At 63.8% G+C, this 17,733-nt stretch overlaps 1 protein-coding gene across 1 annotated transcript in view; it reads left to right on the top strand.

The window, feature by feature from the left end:
* The first annotated feature begins 855 nt into the window (after positions 1–855).
* MROH1 (maestro heat like repeat family member 1) overlaps positions 856–17,733 on the top strand; it is a 28,685-nt gene continuing 11,807 nt past the window's right edge. The window contains 26 exon segments of the mRNA XM_087931899.1: positions 856–1,004; positions 1,181–1,439; positions 6,443–6,588; positions 6,747–6,878; positions 7,070–7,232; positions 8,008–8,106; positions 9,345–9,496; positions 9,634–9,774; positions 10,830–10,922; positions 11,121–11,199; positions 11,280–11,393; positions 11,755–11,828; positions 12,388–12,520; positions 12,692–12,804; positions 12,984–13,128; positions 13,534–13,574; positions 13,819–13,847; positions 13,849–13,958; positions 14,242–14,294; positions 15,004–15,111; positions 15,340–15,459; positions 15,795–15,917; positions 16,002–16,149; positions 17,178–17,299; positions 17,449–17,528; positions 17,720–17,733. Of these exon segments, the coding sequence (XP_087788025.1) occupies positions 1,415–1,439; positions 6,443–6,588; positions 6,747–6,878; positions 7,070–7,232; positions 8,008–8,106; positions 9,345–9,496; positions 9,634–9,774; positions 10,830–10,922; positions 11,121–11,199; positions 11,280–11,393; positions 11,755–11,828; positions 12,388–12,520; positions 12,692–12,804; positions 12,984–13,128; positions 13,534–13,574; positions 13,819–13,847; positions 13,849–13,958; positions 14,242–14,294; positions 15,004–15,111; positions 15,340–15,459; positions 15,795–15,917; positions 16,002–16,149; positions 17,178–17,299; positions 17,449–17,528; positions 17,720–17,733 (2,557 nt within the window). The 5' untranslated portion in view covers positions 856–1,004; positions 1,181–1,414.

Here is a 17,733-nt window from a genome sequence, read left to right as displayed (position 1 = left end):
CGGGCGCCTCCTCAGCCGGGGCTCCAGAGCGGCGGCAGCTCCTGGTCCTCGGGCCGAGAAGCGGGAAGCCCCGGGCGGGTGGGGCGCGGAGGGTCCAAGGGCGCCGGGAACGAGGGCTCCCCGCCGCCGCCGCCTTTCCGCAGAGGCCGCTCGGCATTTCCCTCCGCAGCTCCGCAGCGACCAGGCCGACGGGAGGCGGGCGGGGCCCGGGCCGCTCGGGCTGGGGGACGGCGAGCGCCTGCCGGGAGCCCTGTTTCCTTCAGGCGGCCGGGCTCTCCGGGCAGTCGGGCCGAGGCTCCTTGGCGGGCAGGTCGCCGCCGCGTTCGGGCTGGAAGCCTCCCGCCGCCCCTCCCCTCGGCCCGACTGCCCGGAGAGCCCGGCCGCCTTCGGAGGACCAGCGCAGCCCCGCCCGCCCGCCCGGCCGCTTCGGTTCCCGGCGGGCAGGAGGGCCGCTCATCCGGGGGCCGAAGAGCAGCTGGCCGGGCGGGGGAGCCCCATGCTCAGCCTCGGCTTGGCGCAACGGAAGCGCCGCCAGTGGAGCCTCCGCCGGGAGAGCCGCGCCTCCCCGCCTCCTCCTCCTCGGGCGAATAAACCCCAAGAGCCGCCCGGAGCTCTGGCCGCGGCGTGACGGGGCCACCGCCGGGCTGAGGGGGCGACCGGCGCCGGCTCCCGTCCCGCCAGGCAGCCAAGGGCGGCTCCCCCTCGCTCAGTTTTCCCCGCCGGGACTGGAGGCCACGAGGGGATCCCGGCAGACCCGGCAGCGCAGCGGCTGAGCCCGCCCCCGAGAGCGCGGAGGGGAGGGGCAGGGGGCGGGGCCTCGTCACGAGATACTAGTCAGTGTAGCTCCGAGGGGCGGGGGCGAGTTGGCGCACGCGCGATAGCGACGGACTGCCGCTGCAAGTCAACGGGGCTGGCGCCCCAAAGCCGTCGCTTCTGCAACTGGGCGCCCCTCGGCCGTTCGGACGCCCGTCTCCCTCCTCGGGGCGCCCGCGCTCTTGCGGGGGGTAAGTCTAGGAGGCCGGGGGGCGGGGCGGGGAAGGGCGGGGCCTCCCCAGGTGAGGGCGTGGCCTTGAATACCCGGAAGCGCCTCTCCCGCCCCCCGCGCCCCCCCGCCGCTGCCCTGGCCCGGAGGGTCCGCCCGCCCGCCCGCCGGCTGAGCGCCGCTTCTCTCCCCCCGCAGGAGGCGCCGGGCTGCCCAGGAGACAAGCCGCGTCCCGCCCAGAAGCCGCGGCGCGGAGGATGAGCCGGGCGCCGGGCGGCCCCGCGACACTCACCGGGCGCTGGGAGGGCGGCGAAGGGCGCCCTTGAGGCTTCTAGCCGGGCCCGCCCTTGGCGTCCCCGGAGCGCCTCGGCCGGAGCCCGCGCTTTGCCCAGCAGGACCCGGAGCGGCAGCTGCCAAGCCGGAGCCGGGACCATGGCCGCCGAGTCCCGCGTGAAAAGTAAGTGGGGTGGGGCGGGGCGGGGGCGTCTGGCCTGCAAAAGGGGCTCCAGCTTGGCTGGCTGGGGAATTCTGGGAGTCCTCCAGGCTTAAAGTGGGCAAGGTTGGAGAGCCCGGCTTTGAGTCTAGGCCATGGATGGACTTCGGGTCCCAGAATTCCCCCCCATCCCCCGGCATGCTGGGGTTGAAGCCCCCTTCCTTTCCGCTGCTTTCCTGCCCCCCACCTGCCCCCCAAGGGCTTTGCCCTCCTGACTGGAACGGCCCAGGGGCAGCTTGGGGCCTTTGCCCTTGCGTGACCCCCCCCTTTATTGTGGGGCTTTAATATAGACCCTGGGGGGGGGGTCCAACCTTGGCAACTGTAAGCATTGCTGGGGAATTCTGGGAGTTGAAATGCACAACTCTTGAAGTTACCAAGTTTGGAAACCCCTGATATAAACACAAGGTAAACATAAAAGTAGGTAAAGAGAACTTAGATAGGAAAAGTGCAAAAAGGCAATTAAAGAAATGCTGTAAATGGGGAAAAAAAGAATAGAGAAGTGACTTTCAGTCTCCTCTGCATCCGTTACAAACAAGCGACACTCTTCCTCCGTATACAAGGTTACATCACTGGGATTCCGTCTGTCTCATATTCAGCCTTTTTTAAAAATAGGCATTTCCAGAAATCGCCTTTTCACTTTTTCCTGTATGCAGGGGTTCCAGTCTCTGTCGCTGGCATGGCTCTTAATGACTCTCCTTCTTCCCCTGGAGGGTGGCAGGGCCCGGCGGGGTCTCAGACGCGGGTCCCCCCGTCTCCTGTGGGCAGGAAGGGGCCTCTCGCACTGGCTGGCTGCTCTTCCCACTTGCCATCTTAACGGAAAAAGTGGGATGGAGCTGGGGCACCGCACTTCACACCTGGCCGACTAGGAGGGCAGCTGGGGGAGGTGAATTCACGCTTGCCTGGAGTAGCTGCTCAAGAGATCCCCACCGCTTGTAACTGCCCTCTGTTGCATAGAGGAAGGGGAATTGCCTCATGGTTACTCCAGCCGTGTCCTCATTCTCTTTCCGGCGTGCTTAACTATTGCACAGGGTGACTAAGTGTGCAAAGCCTCCGTGTCCTTGGGAGTCGAGCAGGGCCCACAGCTTCCCCTGGGACACTGGGGGTCCTGACCAAGGCCCCTTCCCTGGAGCCCACCTTTCCTTCCGGCCTCTACTGGGCTGTTCCCGAGTGGACGGCAAACTGGGAGCCCCCAGCAGAGCAGAGGCTGGGAAAGGCTGCCCAGAGTCACCTGGCCAGGAAGGTGGGCTTCCGAGGGATTGGATACATGACAGGTAGAAGCAGGCGCTGCCTTTGCTTACAGCAATAAGTGGATAAGCCAAAGGAAGGTTTGGCTTCTCTAAAACGGGAGCGTGAGCTAAGCTCTCAGCCTGACGGAATAATGTATGTTTTGGTCAATGACGGGACCCGTGGGGGCCTCCCCTGGACGGACGGCCGTCTTTCCTAGCTCTGACTGCCTCTACGGACTGAAAAGGCAGACTGAGCACCTTCCTGTGGTTTCACACAAGGTTCCCGTTCTCCCTTTTTCTTTGGCCGTTACAGGAAATTCTCTCTATTCTAAAAATATTGGGACGGGCCTTTCCGTATTGCGTGCAACTGATCAGGTTTGCTGTGAAGTTGCGCCCAGCCCGGTTTTGGCACAAACCAGCCCCCTGTATGAAGCGTTTAGCCGAGGCTTTTCCCTTCTGGGACGGGATCGGGTCCAGCCTCCTGGAGAAGAGTCTTCCAGGCCGTAGGGGAGTTGTCTCGGAGGAGCTTTTCTCAGGCCACTGGACTGTTTTTTCCCCTTGGAAAACAGTTCCTGGAGCAGCCAGCTAACCTGGAGTGGCTCCTCCTCCCTGGCCAGCTGGGGTAGAAGTGGAGGAACTGGGTGGCTTTCGGGAATTGAAACACATCGGAAGCAGCACCGTCTCTGATTTGCAAGGCTGGGTTTCCAAAAGGAGGAGCTCTGGTCAGTCCCAAGTGCTGGCTGGCGTGGCTGAAAGGCCTGTGAGGAGAGCCAGAGCTTGGGGGGGGGGCCCTTGAGCCCCGTCTGGATCTCGAGGGGGGCTCCCTCCAGGTGCCACGCGGAGGAGGAGGAGGAGGCGCTTCCGGCCATTGGCAGGCGGGAGGGATGCGGAGGGAGCCCCTCTGCCAGGCAGCCTAGGGGGAGCCACAGGAGGTGGGTGTCCCTGGTCTTGCTGTTCATTCTTTCCAAAATCTGTTTCGGATGCTGTCGAGGTCGCAGAATGCCGATTCTTCCGTCTGGGCAGCTGCGGCCTCGGGGTTTCCTGAAGGGTGAGGATTCGGGGTTGCCGTAGTTTCAACTGGGGAGCTATGAGCATCCCAGACCAAGTTAATTGAAAAGCAATAGGGGATTTCTGGAAGTTTGGCCCTCCGTCACCAAGAGACGCACAGAGATAAATCACATTTGCACACCATTCAAACAAGGGATTTTTTTTTAAAAAAAGAAGGCCATAGAAAGACCACCCGAATACACCTTCTCCAGCAGTGCCTATGGAGATTGTCCCAGTCCTGAAGCTTCCTGGATGAGAAGAGAAACATTTTCAATGGGGAAAATACAGGACAGTCCCAGTGCCTTCTGGGAAAAGCACCTCTGGGACTTCCCCAACACCCAGATAAGCAGGGATTCACACCAAACAAACAATCGAGCAGAAAACGGTGCCCTAATGCAGGAGCTACCAAGGAGACAACCGACACCGGCAGGACAAGGCCCTAAATAAACAGGGAGCAAATCCCACTTCTAGCCCTGATTATTTGGACAATACTCTCAAAATCAAGATGAACCACCTTCTTCGTTTAGAGTTGGTCACGCGCTGAATACTATATCCAGTAACAGACAGAGATTCCTGGGAGACAAGACAGCCACGTTCAAGCCATCATGCAGAAAAGGAGGGAGAATTTCCCGTCCAGGTTTAGACTTCAGTTGGTCATCAGGCAGGCAACAGATGCTCTCCAAGGGTCTTGGGTTCCCTTCTTTAGCAGGGCTCTCCCCCGTTGGGGCAACTTTAGGACTTGTGGACCTCAACTCCCCAAATTCCTCAGCCAGCCAAGGTTGGAGACCCGACACTCAAATTTCAGTCACATGCAGGCTCTTACCACATTTCCTTCTCCAGACTAAACCTCCCTGGTTCCTTTCCTGGGCTTCCTCTCCACTTCCTGGTCAGCCTGGTTGCCTTTCCTGGGCTTCTTTTGCCTTCTCTGAATCCTCCTTAGATAGCAGGGCCCGTAATTCTTGGAAAGGGGATCTGACCAATGCAGGACACCCTTCCCAGAGGGGAGGCAGGCAGGCAGGCAGGAGGAAGCAACTCGCCAGAGGACCATTTACCAATTCTATTTATTTAAAATAAGTAAAAATACTTTAATTTTTGCCATGCACATTTCATTTCTCTCCCTCTTTTTGCATCCTTCAGCGATTCTATTCCACGATTTCTTTGATGTTAGCGCAGCTCTTCTTGTCCTGCAGCGAGTTGGCCGTGGCAAATGGCCAGAGTCTCAGAGGAGGCAGGAACTGCGCCAGAGCCGGCATCTCAAGGGCCAAACTTCCAGAAATCCCCTATTGCTTTTCAATTAACTTGGTCTGGGATGCTCATAGCTCCCCAGTTGAAACTACGATTGAGTCTGTCCACGTTTTACGGAATTGGGGAGGTTTCATTGTGTCTCCTGACCGCAAGTCGGGGTTCCTGATCATCTGCCAGTCGCCTGCCTGCCTGTCCCCCACAATGGCTTGAGCAGCCCTTCCCCTGTAGGCGGGAGAGGACTCCTCTTTCTGACTTCTTGGGCTGCCGGGTGTTTTGCTTGAGATGTTCTGGAGGGGAGCAGATCCCGCACTTTAGACCCGTTGGGTTGGAAGGGATCCTGGGGGGGTTTCCAGTCCAACCTGCTCCCAAAGCAGGAGCCCTCAGGCCACCCCAGGCAAACGGGGGTCCAATCTCCGGTGAAAACCTCCGGTGATGGAGCACCCCAACTCCAGGAGGCCAGCTGCCCATTTGCTTCTTCAGTCTCACTGTTGGTTTTGGCTGCTTCTCCGTCTGCCTCTTGGGCAGAGACAGAGCGGCGGAGGGGCTGCTCTGGCTGAGGCTGGAGGGGCTGGTGAAGAGCCCCAGCTGGACGCCCTTGACTGCCCCGAGGGCCCCGAGGGTCTGCAGATGGCAACAGCCTCCTCCTCCTCCTCCTCCTCCTCCTCCTCCTCCTCCTCCTCCTCCTGGGCTGGGGTGCCCTTGGCATTTGGATTTGAAAAGGGGGTTGTCCAGACCCCCTTTTTCAGTGAACAGCTTAAACTGGCTTCCTGTACCATGGAACATAGAGTAACAGAATCGGAAGGGACCTTGGAGGTCTTCTAGTCCAGCCCCCTGTTCAAGTAGGAGACCCCATACAATTTCCAGTCTCCTCCTAAAACCTTCCAGTGTTGGAGCCTCCACGCCTTCTGGAGGGAAGCCCTTCTTCCACCGGTTAATGGTGCTCACTTTGTCAGGAAATTCCTCCTGAGTGCCAGGTTGCTTCTCTCCTGGATGAGTTTCCACCCGTAGCTTCTTGCCCCGCCTCTTCAGGGGCTCTGCAGAATAGCTGGACTGCCTCTTTTGGGGGCGGCCCCTGAGATGCTGGGAGGCTGCTGTCATGGCCCCGCTAGTCCTTCTTCTTTTCCGTAGACTGGACATCGCCAGGTCCTCGTTCTTCCTCGGTTTCAGCCTCCAGGCCCTCGGGATCCTAGCTGCCCTGCCCTCTTTCCAGAGTCTCCACGTCTTTTGGACGTTCTGGTTCTCTGAGTAGCCCTTGGAGCATCTCCCTTGGGCCAGCGGTTGGTGTGGGTGGCCCAGAAACGGAGGCCCTTTCCTCTTGGTCCAGAGCCGTGGAGGGCCAAACCGACCCCTGGACTTCCTCGCCACGCTTGGCCCAGGAGGGGGCAGCCGGTGGCAGCCGGGCCAGAGGGCGCTGGGCGGGAGGCTGAAGCCGCTCTGTCCCTCTTCCAGGGCTGGCCACGACCCTGATGGAGGCCACGGGCGACAAGGATCCCCTCGTCCAGGAGCAGATCTTCAGCGCCCTCTGTGCTTTGGGCCAGGCGGAGCCCGAGGAGGTCTTGAACGCTTGCGAGGAGCACCTGCGGCAGCACGAGAAGGTGGGGCCCCCAGCGGGCGGCTGGTGCTGCTGGGACCTTCGGCCGGGAGGGGCGGAAGGCTCCTCCGGGCTGGCGGGCAATGTAGCTCCAGGGAGCCGGTGCCAGGCGCAGGTTGGGGCTGCCTCACCTCTGCCCGCCCCCCCTTCCCTTCTTCCCAGCTGGCCCACCCCCACCGGGTCATCCTCCTGAGGGCCATGGAGGCCGTGGTGAAGAGCAGCCTGGCTCAGCTGGACAAGAGCACGGCCAAGGTCGTCATCTTCTTGGCCTCCAGCGAGATGACCAAGTCTAAGGTCAGCCTGGGGGCTGCCTGGGGTGGGGGGCAGGTAGCTGAAGGACCTGGAGGCCCGGAGGGGGAGGGGCAGGGCCTGTCAGGGGTCCTGGGCCTCTTTTGGGCCTCCTGGCCTGGGTTGCCGCTCCGCTGGGGGAGGACGGGGGACGTGAGGGGGAGCTTCGGGCCGAGCGCTGCTGGTCTTGGGCCTAGGAGGCTTTCCCAGAGTGGCAGCAAGCCGCCAGCACCGTCCTGGTCGCCGTGGGGAGGCGCTTCATCAACCAGGTCATGGAGGAGATGCTGACCAAGTTCCAGCCAGGGGTCTTGCCCCACTGCTTCGTGGTGCTGACCTTCGCCAACCTCTCGGTCACCAACGGTGGGTGTGCCCCCTTTGCCCTCGGGGGGGGAGGACCCTGCGGCCGGGGAGGGGGGCCTGTGGGCCTCTGGTGGGCTCAGCGCTAAAGAAGGGAAGCGAAGAGGCAGCCCAGCCCTCTGCCCCCCGCATGGCCAGCTCATCCCGGGGTCCCTCGGCAGAGGGTCCCAAGCTCCTTGGGCCTCGTGGCGCAGCTCCTCCTCCAGGCTCTGCCCATGAAGGGACGGGGGGCGGGGGGGGCAGTTTGAGGCCCAGTCCTCGGGGTTTTTTTGCATTTTCAGTGATTTAGAGGGATCTGAGCCTCTTAAAATGCCTGCCGGGAGCTCCCTGGAGGTTTGAGGAGGGAGGGATGTAGAAACGATTGGAAATGAATTTAACCAAAAAACAAAACAAAGCGCACTTTGGAGAAGAGTCACACGATGGGAGATGCCTTAGAGGTTCAGCTCCATAAAGCTCCCGCGAAGGAGGGAGCCTTAGATGCCCTTCTTTGTACCCCTTCAAGCTGTCGGTTCAAATGATGCTCCGTCTGTAGAACGTCTGAAGGCCACGGGGGCGGGGGAAGCTATGGGGGGCTGACTTGCCCAGCATGTGGCATATCATATACCTGGCCAAGCAATGAACACGTCACCTGGATTAGAGGAAGCAGCGAAGGTGTGGGCGATGCTTCGGGGCTCCTCTGCGCTTCTGGTCATGGGGGGCCCCAGTTCCTCGGGGGGGGGGCAGCACCTGCTGGGGGGGTGTTTTGGTTTGAACCCTCTCCGTCTTCCCCCCCTCCAAGTGTTCGGGATGGTCCCCTTCCTCAACTCCATCCTGGGGACGATGCTGCCCATGCTCCCCATGGCCAGGCAGGACAACATGAAGTCCGTCTTCTGCTACGGTAAGTAAGAGAGGCGTTTAATAACGGCGGCTAGGACTGTCTGTGCGCAAAACTGGAAAAATGGTGTTATACCGTCTGGGGAAAGTGCAATAAAGGAAGTATTAGAGTTTGCCGAGATGGACAGGCTGACCATGGAAATAAAAGATAGAGGAGAAACTGAAGATATTTGATTTGGAACGCACGGCATCGTTGGTGAAGTAGCAGATATAAAGATATTACAGAGGAACAATATGTATAAAGGAGGGTGTGTGTGTGTGTGTGTGTGTGTGTGATTAAAATGTACGTAAAGCATAAGTATACCCGTACCAAAAAGTTGCAAAGAATGAAAATGGCGTTATAAAATGAGGGAAAATGTTTAATAAAACTAACATTACAAAAAGAAGAAGCGAGAAAGGCAGCCAGGTCTCCTTGCTGGACGTGGGGCTTCGGCCCTCTTGGCGGGGCTGCCTGGGCCCAGCAGCGGCGCAGAGCAGCGGATGGTGGCCAGGTCTCCCCGTTGGTCAGGATTTGGGTCCTGCCTTCCTTCGCGCTTATGCGCCAAACAGTCGAGGGAGCCCATTTCACCTGTTCAATCTTCCGTGCTCTCCCTCCCCATTCTCTGCCTCTTTCGCTTGGCTCGGTCCCAGACTAGTAAAACTGGCTGCCCACTGGACAGAACCGCTTTTTTGGGCGGGGGACGGACTCCCATTTGGGACCTCCTGGGCTCTGGAGGGGCGTGGAAAGGGCTTTTAGCCCAACAGCCGCACCCCAAATCATCGGGGGAGGCCGGAACATCCCAGGGCTTCTGGGTCATGGGGGCTGATTCTGGCCGCTGCCCTTTGGGCTCTTCTGCTGAGGGGCGCCTGCAGAGAACCCCCCCTCTTCTCTTCCTGGGGGAGTGTCCTCCTTCCTTGCCCCTCCCCCTCCCCTCTGGACTCTGGGAGGAGGGCAGGAAAGGACCCCAACTGTGAGGGATGGACGGTTGAGGGAACGAGGCCCCGGGAGCCCCCCGGACAGAAGCTTGGGGACCACGAGAGCCGCCTGCTGATCCTCGGAGGGCTGCCCCAGAGACGAGGGGGTTGGCCTCTCCCCCAAAGGCCCCCCAGGGCAGGGCAAGAGGCCCCAGGTGGGAGCTGGGGGTGCTTAAGAAGAGGTCGCATGGCCCTTGGACTGGGATGGCAGGGTGTCGGGGGGGTGGACTAGGAGACCTCCAGGGCCCCTTCCAGCCCTAGGAGCCCGGCGTATCGTCCCTTGCGCAGCGCTGCAGTACTTCAGTGAGAGCATCCTGGAGTACCTGGCCAACCTGGACAAGGCGCCGGACCCGACGGTGAGGCGAGACACCTTCTCCAGTGAAGTCTTCAGTGCCTATGAGGTCCTCTTCAACTGCTGGCTGCCGAGCAGGGAGGCCAAGGTGCCAAGGGGAGGGGGGAGGAGCGGGAGGAGGTGGAGGGCCGGCTGGCGGAGGGGTGGGCTTGGGCCGGAGGGCTACAGATGGGGGCGCATCCCGGAGAGGAGCCGCCGGGGTGACCGTCCCTCCTGCCTCCACAGGTGAGGCTGGCCGTGGTGGAGGCCCTGGGGCCCATGAGCCACCTGATGCCCAGTGAGAAGCTGGAGGAGCAGCTGCCCCGCCTGATCCCGGGCATCCTGGCCCTCTACCGGAAGCCGGCAGAGGCCTACTACCTCTCCAAGGTGGGCTGGCGGGCAGGGCGACCCCCGGGCGGGGCTGGCTTGGACCGAGGGGGGGCCTGAGGGGGAGAGGGGGAGTCCTCGGCCCTTGAAGGGCGCATCTCCCTTGGCCCTTCATGTGCCCCACGGCCCTCGCAGTATTGACCGCCTGGCCGGAGTTTGGGGGCTGCGGTGCAGAGCGGGCAAAGGCCGGTTTTCAGGACCCCGAGTGGAAGGGGGGTGGCTGCCTGTGGGTCCCCCCCTTCACGTGGGGTGGGGGGGAGGCGCCCTCCATGGGCCCAAAGAGGACAGCCGTGTCCTCCAGCACCTTTACGGCATTGGCAGGGGTTCTCTCCCTGGGACCCTCTCCAGGCAGTCCTCGACTTACGGCAGTTCCTTTAGCCCCTGTTCACAGCCTTGCAGCAGCCCTGAAAGACCGGACCATTTTCCCCACCCCTGTGGTCCTGCCCCCCCCCCCCCAAATCCGGGCACTTGGCAGCCGGCTTGGGCTTCAGACGGCCGGTTCTGACCTTGGGGAAGGCAGTGTCACGAACTGAACAAGTGCAGTGATTCGCTTGACGACCGTGGCCAGAACGGTCGTAGATCTGGGCCAAGTGGCTCCCTTGAGCCCTGTCCCACTTGCCGACGGACCTGGCTAGGCTCCCTTGTGGCTGCCGAGGCCCGGAGGCTCCACCCGAGGCTTCCGGAGTGAAGCAGGTTCTGCAAGAGGAATCAGGACCCGAAACCTGCCAGTTTCTGCAGGCTCAGAATCCAGGAAGAGGAAACCGCTGACTCGAGGGGGGGGGAGACAGGCAGCTCCAGTGGCCTCGAGGGGGAGCTCTCGCCTCGCAATCCGGAGGCTGTGAGTTCGATCCTAGGCAGAGGCTCGTCTCTGGAATAGACTCTCCTGCTTGAGCAGGGGGTTGGACTAGATGACCTCTAAAGCCCCTTCCAACTCTGTTGTGAATCTCCCCCCTCCCCCAGGGCAGCTGATGAGGTGGGCTCAGGTGGGCGTGGAAGGGCCTGGTCAGCTGCTCCTTCAAGTGGGGGGATGGTAACCCTCCTCCCCCCTTGGACAGAGCCTGTGCCAGATCCTGGAAGCCTCGGTCAATATCGGGAGCCGGACTCTGGACACGCAGCTGGACGTCCTCCTTGGGACCCTCCACCTCCAGGTAAGGGGGAGGGGTCTGGCCAGAGGAGCCTCCAGCCACGTGGCTGAGGGGGCACCCAGCGTGGCGGGACAGGCTCCTGCCCCCGTGCCTAGGGGCGCCTTGGGGGGGCAGCGGGGGGTGGGTCCCAGCAGGACGACAGGCAGGAGCTTCTCTCTGGGAGCCGCCCTTCGCCAGAGCTCTTCTCCCCCCCCCCAGCAGCTCTGCGCCCCCCTGGATTCGTACCAGTCCACCTCCCTGAAGAACCACAACGAGGTTCTCCGCTGCTTCACCGTCTTAGGTGAGTGGAGCTTGGGGAGACGGGACGGACGGACGGGGGTCCTCAGCCTGGCAGCCCCGCTGACCTTCGGTCTCTTGCAGCCGCTTCGTTCCCTGACCGCTTGCTCGGATTTCTGCTCCCAAAGCTGGAGTCCAGCAACGAGAAGACGCGGCTGGGCACCCTGACGGTCCTGCGCCAGATCATCAACAGCGCCCGTACGTGGGGAGGGCAGCAGAGCAGGGCACTGCGCAGGGCGGGGGGTGCCTCTGCCTTCAAGGGGGAGGGGAGGGGAAAGGCAGGATGAGGGAGGGGCGCTTCTGGGGGTCTCAAACCTGCAAGCCCCTCCCCTCGTCCCTTGGTTGCCAGTGGGTGACGGGCCTCCTGCCCTCCTGTGCCTGGCAGAGGATCTGGCCTCCTCTGGCACCGGGGGGCTTTGCTGGTGGGGCACTGGGGGGGGGGCAGGAGGGAGGGGCAAAGGTGCCTCTGTTCTTGGGGACCCATGATGGGCCCTTGGGGGGCCTGTGGGGGGGGGCAGGAGGCGGCCTGGCCTTGAGCCTCTGCTCCGCTTCTGCTCAGCCGCTCAGATGGAGATGAAGAGGCCGTTTCTCCTGTCCTCCATGAAGCTCCCCCTGCAGGACCACAGCAATAAGGTCAGCCACGATGAGGATGAGGAGGATGAGGAGGATGAGGATGAGGATGATGACGCGAGCGATAACGCAGAGCCCCCTCGCAGCCTCACTTCCTCCCTGTGGCTGGCTGGGAGCCCTTCCGAGGGGCGTTTGCGCCTCCCCAGTTGGACGGCCGTTCTGTTCTGGTGCAGCTGGAGGGAGGGAGGGGGGGGTTCACCTTTGCCAGCTGTTCCTTGAGAACACCTGGCTGGCTCTGCCCCCCCCACCCCCCAGCCGGCTTCCTTGCCAGGCCCGGCAGTCCGGTTGCTTCCCTCCCTGTTGGGCTGCTGCCTGCCCAGCCCCTGAGAAGGTTGCTGACCGCCTCACGTGCTCCAGGAGGCCTTTCCCTTCTGGAAGGGCCCCTTGAGGTCAGCCGGAATGTGGCGCCAGCAGGAGAAGCCCAGCAGGAGCCGAACTCTGTGCCAGGCTTGCTTGCGCTCCCTCCTCCTCCTCCTCCTGGCAGCTGACCCCCTCCCCAGTGGGCCTGGAGCCCCTCCCAGGTGGTCCTGGGTGATGGGCAACCCCCCTTGCTTCCCTGCAGGTGAAATGGGCCTTGGTGCAGATGGTCAGCGCCATGGCCCACCACGGCTACCTGGAGCAGCCGGGCGGAGAAGCCCTGATCGAGTTCCTGGTCCGCCAGTGCGCCCTTCCTGCCGAGCCGGTGAGGGCCCGGAGTGGCCGCTTGACCAGCGGTCAAAGGCCCTGAGAGGGAGGCCGAGGTCCAGACCTTCCCCTGCTCCTCATGCCCTGCGGATCAGCCTGAGCGGCCGCCGACTGGCCCCTCCAAGTGGCTGCCCCAAGCAGAGCCTTCCAGCAGCCCCCCCCTCTCTTTCCCGCCCCCCCAGGCCCCCCCCACAGCCCCCCCCTGGACCCGGAGGAGGTGACGGACAGCCAGGTCAGGAGCATCAGTGCCAATACCCTCTTCCTGCTCAGCAGCACCGTGGACCGGATGGTGGATGTGAGGCCCCCCCGAGGGAGGGAGGTGGGCGGGGCTGATGGGACTTGTAGTGGAGCCGCCAGAGGGGCTTCTCGGGGGAGGGGGGGGCTGCTTCCTGCTCCTGCCACGGGAGAGGAGGGGTCCGTTCCCGGGGGGGGGAAGACCCCTCTGCAGGTCTTTGCTGTGTCCCCCCTTTGCAGGTCCTCTGGCCGTCCCTGCTGGGCTTTGTGACCCCGTGGCCTTGACCCCCGCCCTGCCCCCTCTGCAAGAGCCTCCTGGCCTTGGCTGCCCAGAAGCAGGAGCAGGGAGACTCCCAGCAGCAGCTCCTCTACGACCCAGGGGTTCGTATTGGCCTCTCTGGGGGCTCAGGGGAGCACTGGGGGAGGAAGAGTCAAGCAGCCAGACCGGCTCCTCGGGGGGGCGGGCGGGACGGGACAGAGGGCCGGCTTCAGTGGGTCTCGGGTGGAGCTGGCCTGGCCTTTCCTGGGGGCACCCTGCCCCCCACCTTCCCGGTTCTCCCCCTTCTGAGATGCAGAGCTGGAGGGGAGGGGCTTCCCATGGCTCCTTGCCACCCCCACCTTGCCTGGGGCAGCCCAAAGTCGCTTGCCCGGCCAGGCCCAGCCAGGGGGTCCCTGTGTCCCCCAGAGTGTTGGGGGGGGTCCTTGATAGGCTTCAGGGCAATCTTTTCCTGGGGGCTACCTGGGGGAGAGCCCCCAACCCCTGACCTGGGGGGTTGTGCCTTGCTTGCAGGAAACCTCCCGTCCCCACAGGCTCTGATGTCTCGGCTGCTGGTGAGTGGGGGGAGTGGGCGGGGGGTAGCAGCCCTCTGCCTGGGGGGCCAAGAGGGTGGGGGGATGGGAGGGGCTTCTGACTGGGAGGGCAGTGGAAGAAACTTTCCACGGCTGACCTCGGGCCGGTCTCTGCCCTGCTCCTGGGGAGGGGGATTCCCTCCTCTGGACATTCCCCAGTCCAGGGCTTGGGACCCCCGTCTCTGGGCCAGACCCTCAAGACGCAGCGCCCCCTCTGCTCCCCCAGATCGTGGCCTCCCAGCCCTTCCTGGGGGCCCCGTGGGGCGGGGGCCCTGCGCCTGCTGCTAGTCCTGCGCCTGAGCATCCACCCGGCCGCCGAGCCCCTCTGGACCAGCAGCCTCCCTGCTCTGCTGCAGCACCTGGAAGGTAAGGCCGGAGGAGGCCCCCCATGGCCCCCAAGTCCCGCCAGGGTCCCTCCCCGTTTTCTTCTCACTGCTGCCGGAAGGGGCCGCCCTCCCCCTTTGGGGACCCCCGGAAACAGGATGGACCGAAATGGCCTCGGTTGGTGGTTGGGCTGCTTAAGGCCCTTCTGGGTGTCGCCTCCTCCCCCCGGTCAGCGGTGGGCCTCCTTCCTTTAGGTGTGGAGTGGGGGGGCTGGGCTCAGCTCAGGGGGGCTGGGGGGTCTCCCAGCACTGCTTTGCCTTTCCAGCCACCACGGAGGCCTCCCTGTCTCTGAAGGACTGGCAGGACCAGCTGCTCCAGGTGAGCCTCCCCCCCGAGGGAGAGCTGGAGGGGGAGGCCGGGCATGGGGAGCCAAGGGAGGGCACGGCACCCCCTCTGGCCCCTCTGACTGAGCATCTCCTCCAAGGGCTTCCCTGCAGCTGATCAAATAGGTTTGCAGGTGGCGACTTCCGTGCCGCCTTTGTAAGAAATAAGGAAGTTGGAAAATAAAATAGCATATGAGATGCTTAAAGGTTTCACAAACAGGGGTTGGATTGGATGACCTGCAGGGTCCCTTCCGGTTCCAATTCTGTTATCAAATACCTTCAGCCTCATCAAGGAGATAAAAGCCCCAGGAAGGGTGATTGAGGGTCCCTGAGTCCTTGGGGGGGGGGGGGGGGGGGCGGCTTGGGGGCATTTCTGCCTCCTGGGGCTTATTTTGGAGCAGGAAGGAGCTGCTCTCCCGCTCCACTTAGTGACCTGGGTGAGACGAGCTGAGTCTCGGGCATCGGGGGATGGGGCCTCCGGCTGACCACATGGCCACATGAGGCGGAGGGGCAGGCGGGGGGGCCACCAAGGAAGCTGCTGCTGCTGCTGCTGGGGGCCTCCTGCAGGCGGGAGAGCCCCCCTTCGGGCCGATGCCTCTGGCCACTGCATGGGGGCGGGAGTGTCCAACTGCCCTGCCTCCCTCCCTGGTCCAGCGGGGCCCCTCGGGCGGAGGCCACCCTGAAGTGCCCGCCTCTCCCCGCAGTTCCTCCAGAAGACCCTGGACGCCATTGTGGACGCGCCCTGGACTGCCCAGCTGGTCTCGGAAATGTGCAGGCAGCTGAGTGGCTACAACGGCCTCTCTCCGGAGAAGGTCAGCGGGCGGGTGGGGGTCCCCGGGAGGCAGCGGTGGCCCCTCCTGCCCGCTGGTCCTCTCTCGCGGATTCTGGGTGGGCAGGAAGGGGGCCTCTTGGCTGGGCTCCCCCTTCGGGAGGCAGCTCCTCGTGCCGGGTCCCTGGCCCAGGAGCCCCTCGCGTTCCGGCCTCTGCCGGGGTCCCTCCTGAGGTGCCTTCCTCCTCCTCCTCCTCCTCCTCCCCCGCAGAACTTCCTCTACAAGGCCATCGGGGTGAGCCTGGCCGCTTGTGCCAACAAGGACTTGGTGCGGAAACAGCTTCAGGAGCTGCTGGAGACGGCGCGATACCAGGAGGAGGCGGAACGGGAGGTGGGCCCCAGATCAGAAGCTCGGGGGAGATGGGGGGCACCTGGCTTCCAGGTCATCCGCCTGCTGGTCATCGGCCAGAGGGGCAGAGAGAGGAGCCAGAGCCCCGCCTGGGTTGGGGGAGGCGGGGGGCAATGGGCAGCTGGTCTGGAAGGGGCTCCAACCTCGGCAGTTTTAAGGCCTCTGGACCCCAAGCACGACTGGGGGAGCATTCTGGGTGTGGGAGTCCCCCAGACTGGGGAGCCTGGAGGAGGCCGGACTGTGGCCGACCCAGCAGCGAGGCCAAGCCAGGCTGGGCTCCTGCACGGTCTTACCCGGCCCTCCTGTCTCCCGCTCAGGGCCTGGCCGCCTGCCTGGGCTTCTGTGCGGCCGCTCACCTGGACGAGGTCCTGGCCCAGCTGGAGGACTTCGTCAAGTCCGACGTCTTCAAGAAGTCGGCCGGCCTCTTCAGCATCTTCAAGGTGGGCGCCCTCCTGCCCTGGGGACCCCTGTGTGTGTGGGGGTGTCTTTGCCTCTGACCTCCCCTGCCCCCCCTCCCACCCCAGGACCGCAGCGACCACGAGGTGGAGAAGGTGAAGGGCGCCCTCATCCTGTGCTACGGCTACGCGGCCAAGCAGGGGCCCCGGGAGCTGGTCCTGGCCCGCCTGGAGGCCGACATCCTCCGCAACGTCTTTTTCTACTTCAACACCAAGGTGAGGCCGGGCGGTCCTGCCAGGAGGGAGGGAGGGAGGGAGGGGGGTTTGGCAGCGGCCGGGCCCCACTCCCCACCCCCACCCCACCCGGCCATTAATGCCCCTCTCCTTCCTCCTGTCAGGTTCTGGGCATAAAGTAGAGACGAAGGTACAGCTCGCCCCCCCTTCTCTCTCTCTGTCCCTCTCTCTCTCGGCCTCTCCTGCTGCTCTGGGGGGGAAGGGCCCCGAGGCCCCCTCCCAGCAGAGCCCTCTGAGCCGGGGGGGGTCAGGCGGCACCAGCCAGCCAGGCCTCGGGGCTGCCTCCCTGCGGAGGGTAAACACCCCCAGGCAGAGAGGAGGCGGGCTTGAGGCCAAAGGGGGCACCCCTGCCAGGGGAGGGGGCTGCGCTTGGAACCCCAAGGGAGCGCCAGGAGAGCCCTGCTCTGCCTGAGAAGGAAGGGGGGGTCCCTCAGCTTGGCAAGGGCTCTTCTGCTGGCAGAAGGCTGGAGCAGGAGAGTTGGAAGGGACCGTGGAGGTCTTCCAGTCCACCCCTCTGGGCTCCTCTGGGGCTCCTCTGGGGCTCCGGCAGCTTCCCTGGCCTGACAGTGCCGGGGGGGGCAGTTCCTTCTTGCCAGGCGCTTACCAACCCCCGAGAGCTGGAGGGCAGCTGGAGGGCTGCCCACCAGGAGCGTTTCTCAGGCGGGGCTCCGTTCTTACTAACACCTTCCTCCCCGTGTCTGCACTAACTCTGTGGGGAGGGCTCTTTGCCCCCCGGGCTTCAGGGCCCCAGGGATCTCTGTGGACGGGGCCGCCTCCTGGGAGAGCCGCTTTTGGGGTTCCCGCTCTTTGGGGGGCCTCTTCCTGTGTTGCTGCTTGAGTGACAGACGTGGGTTCGAGTCCCGGCCCAGGTGAAGAAGAAGGGCCAGCGGGACCCTCAGCCGACTTCGGTGTTGGCGCATGGGAGGAGAGGTGGGGGGCGAGTCCCCTGCTTGGTGCCTCTTCCGGCCCCTCAAGGCTCCTCCTCCTCCTCCTCCTCCTCCGTCCTCAGGGATGCCACCCTGAAGCTCTGCCTCATCCGCAGCATCTGCCTGATCAGCCAGGCCGTCTGCCACAGCACCCAGTCGGGGGACTTCGTCTTCTCCCGCAAGGCCGAGGTGGTCGCCCAGATGCTGGTGAGGCTCCCGCAGCAGCCCCTCCCCTCCCTGGCATTGCTGGGATGCCAAGCTCTGGGCCCAAGGCAGGGGCCTCCTCGGCTCCCCCCTCCTCCCCTCCTCCTCCTCCTCCTCCTCCTCCTCCTCCTCCTCCTCCTCCTCCTCCGCAGGAGTTCATCAAGGCTGAGCCCCCCGACGCCCTCCGGACGGCCATCCGCCAGAGAGCCATGACTGCCTGCATGTACCTGGTGTATCCTTTCTCGGAGGGGGGCAGGGGGGAGGGGCTCACAGGAACGGCTTTGCCCGCTCAGTCTATGCGGGGGGGGGGAGGCTCCCCAGGGCCAAGCTCTGCCTGCAGCTGTGGTTAGGTCTGGGCCTGGGGAGGGGGCTTCTCCCACCCACCCCCCGCGTCTCCTATTGCAGCCTTAACTTGCCGGGCAGCGTCCTGGAGCCCC

This window comes from Pseudonaja textilis, chromosome 3 (assembly GCF_049901715.1).
Source record: "Pseudonaja textilis isolate UNSWEBS1 chromosome 3, rPseTex1.2, whole genome shotgun sequence".
In the NCBI taxonomy this organism is placed as follows: domain Eukaryota; kingdom Metazoa; phylum Chordata; class Lepidosauria; order Squamata; family Elapidae; genus Pseudonaja; species Pseudonaja textilis.
This window is presented reverse-complemented; position numbering and strand designations above follow the sequence as displayed.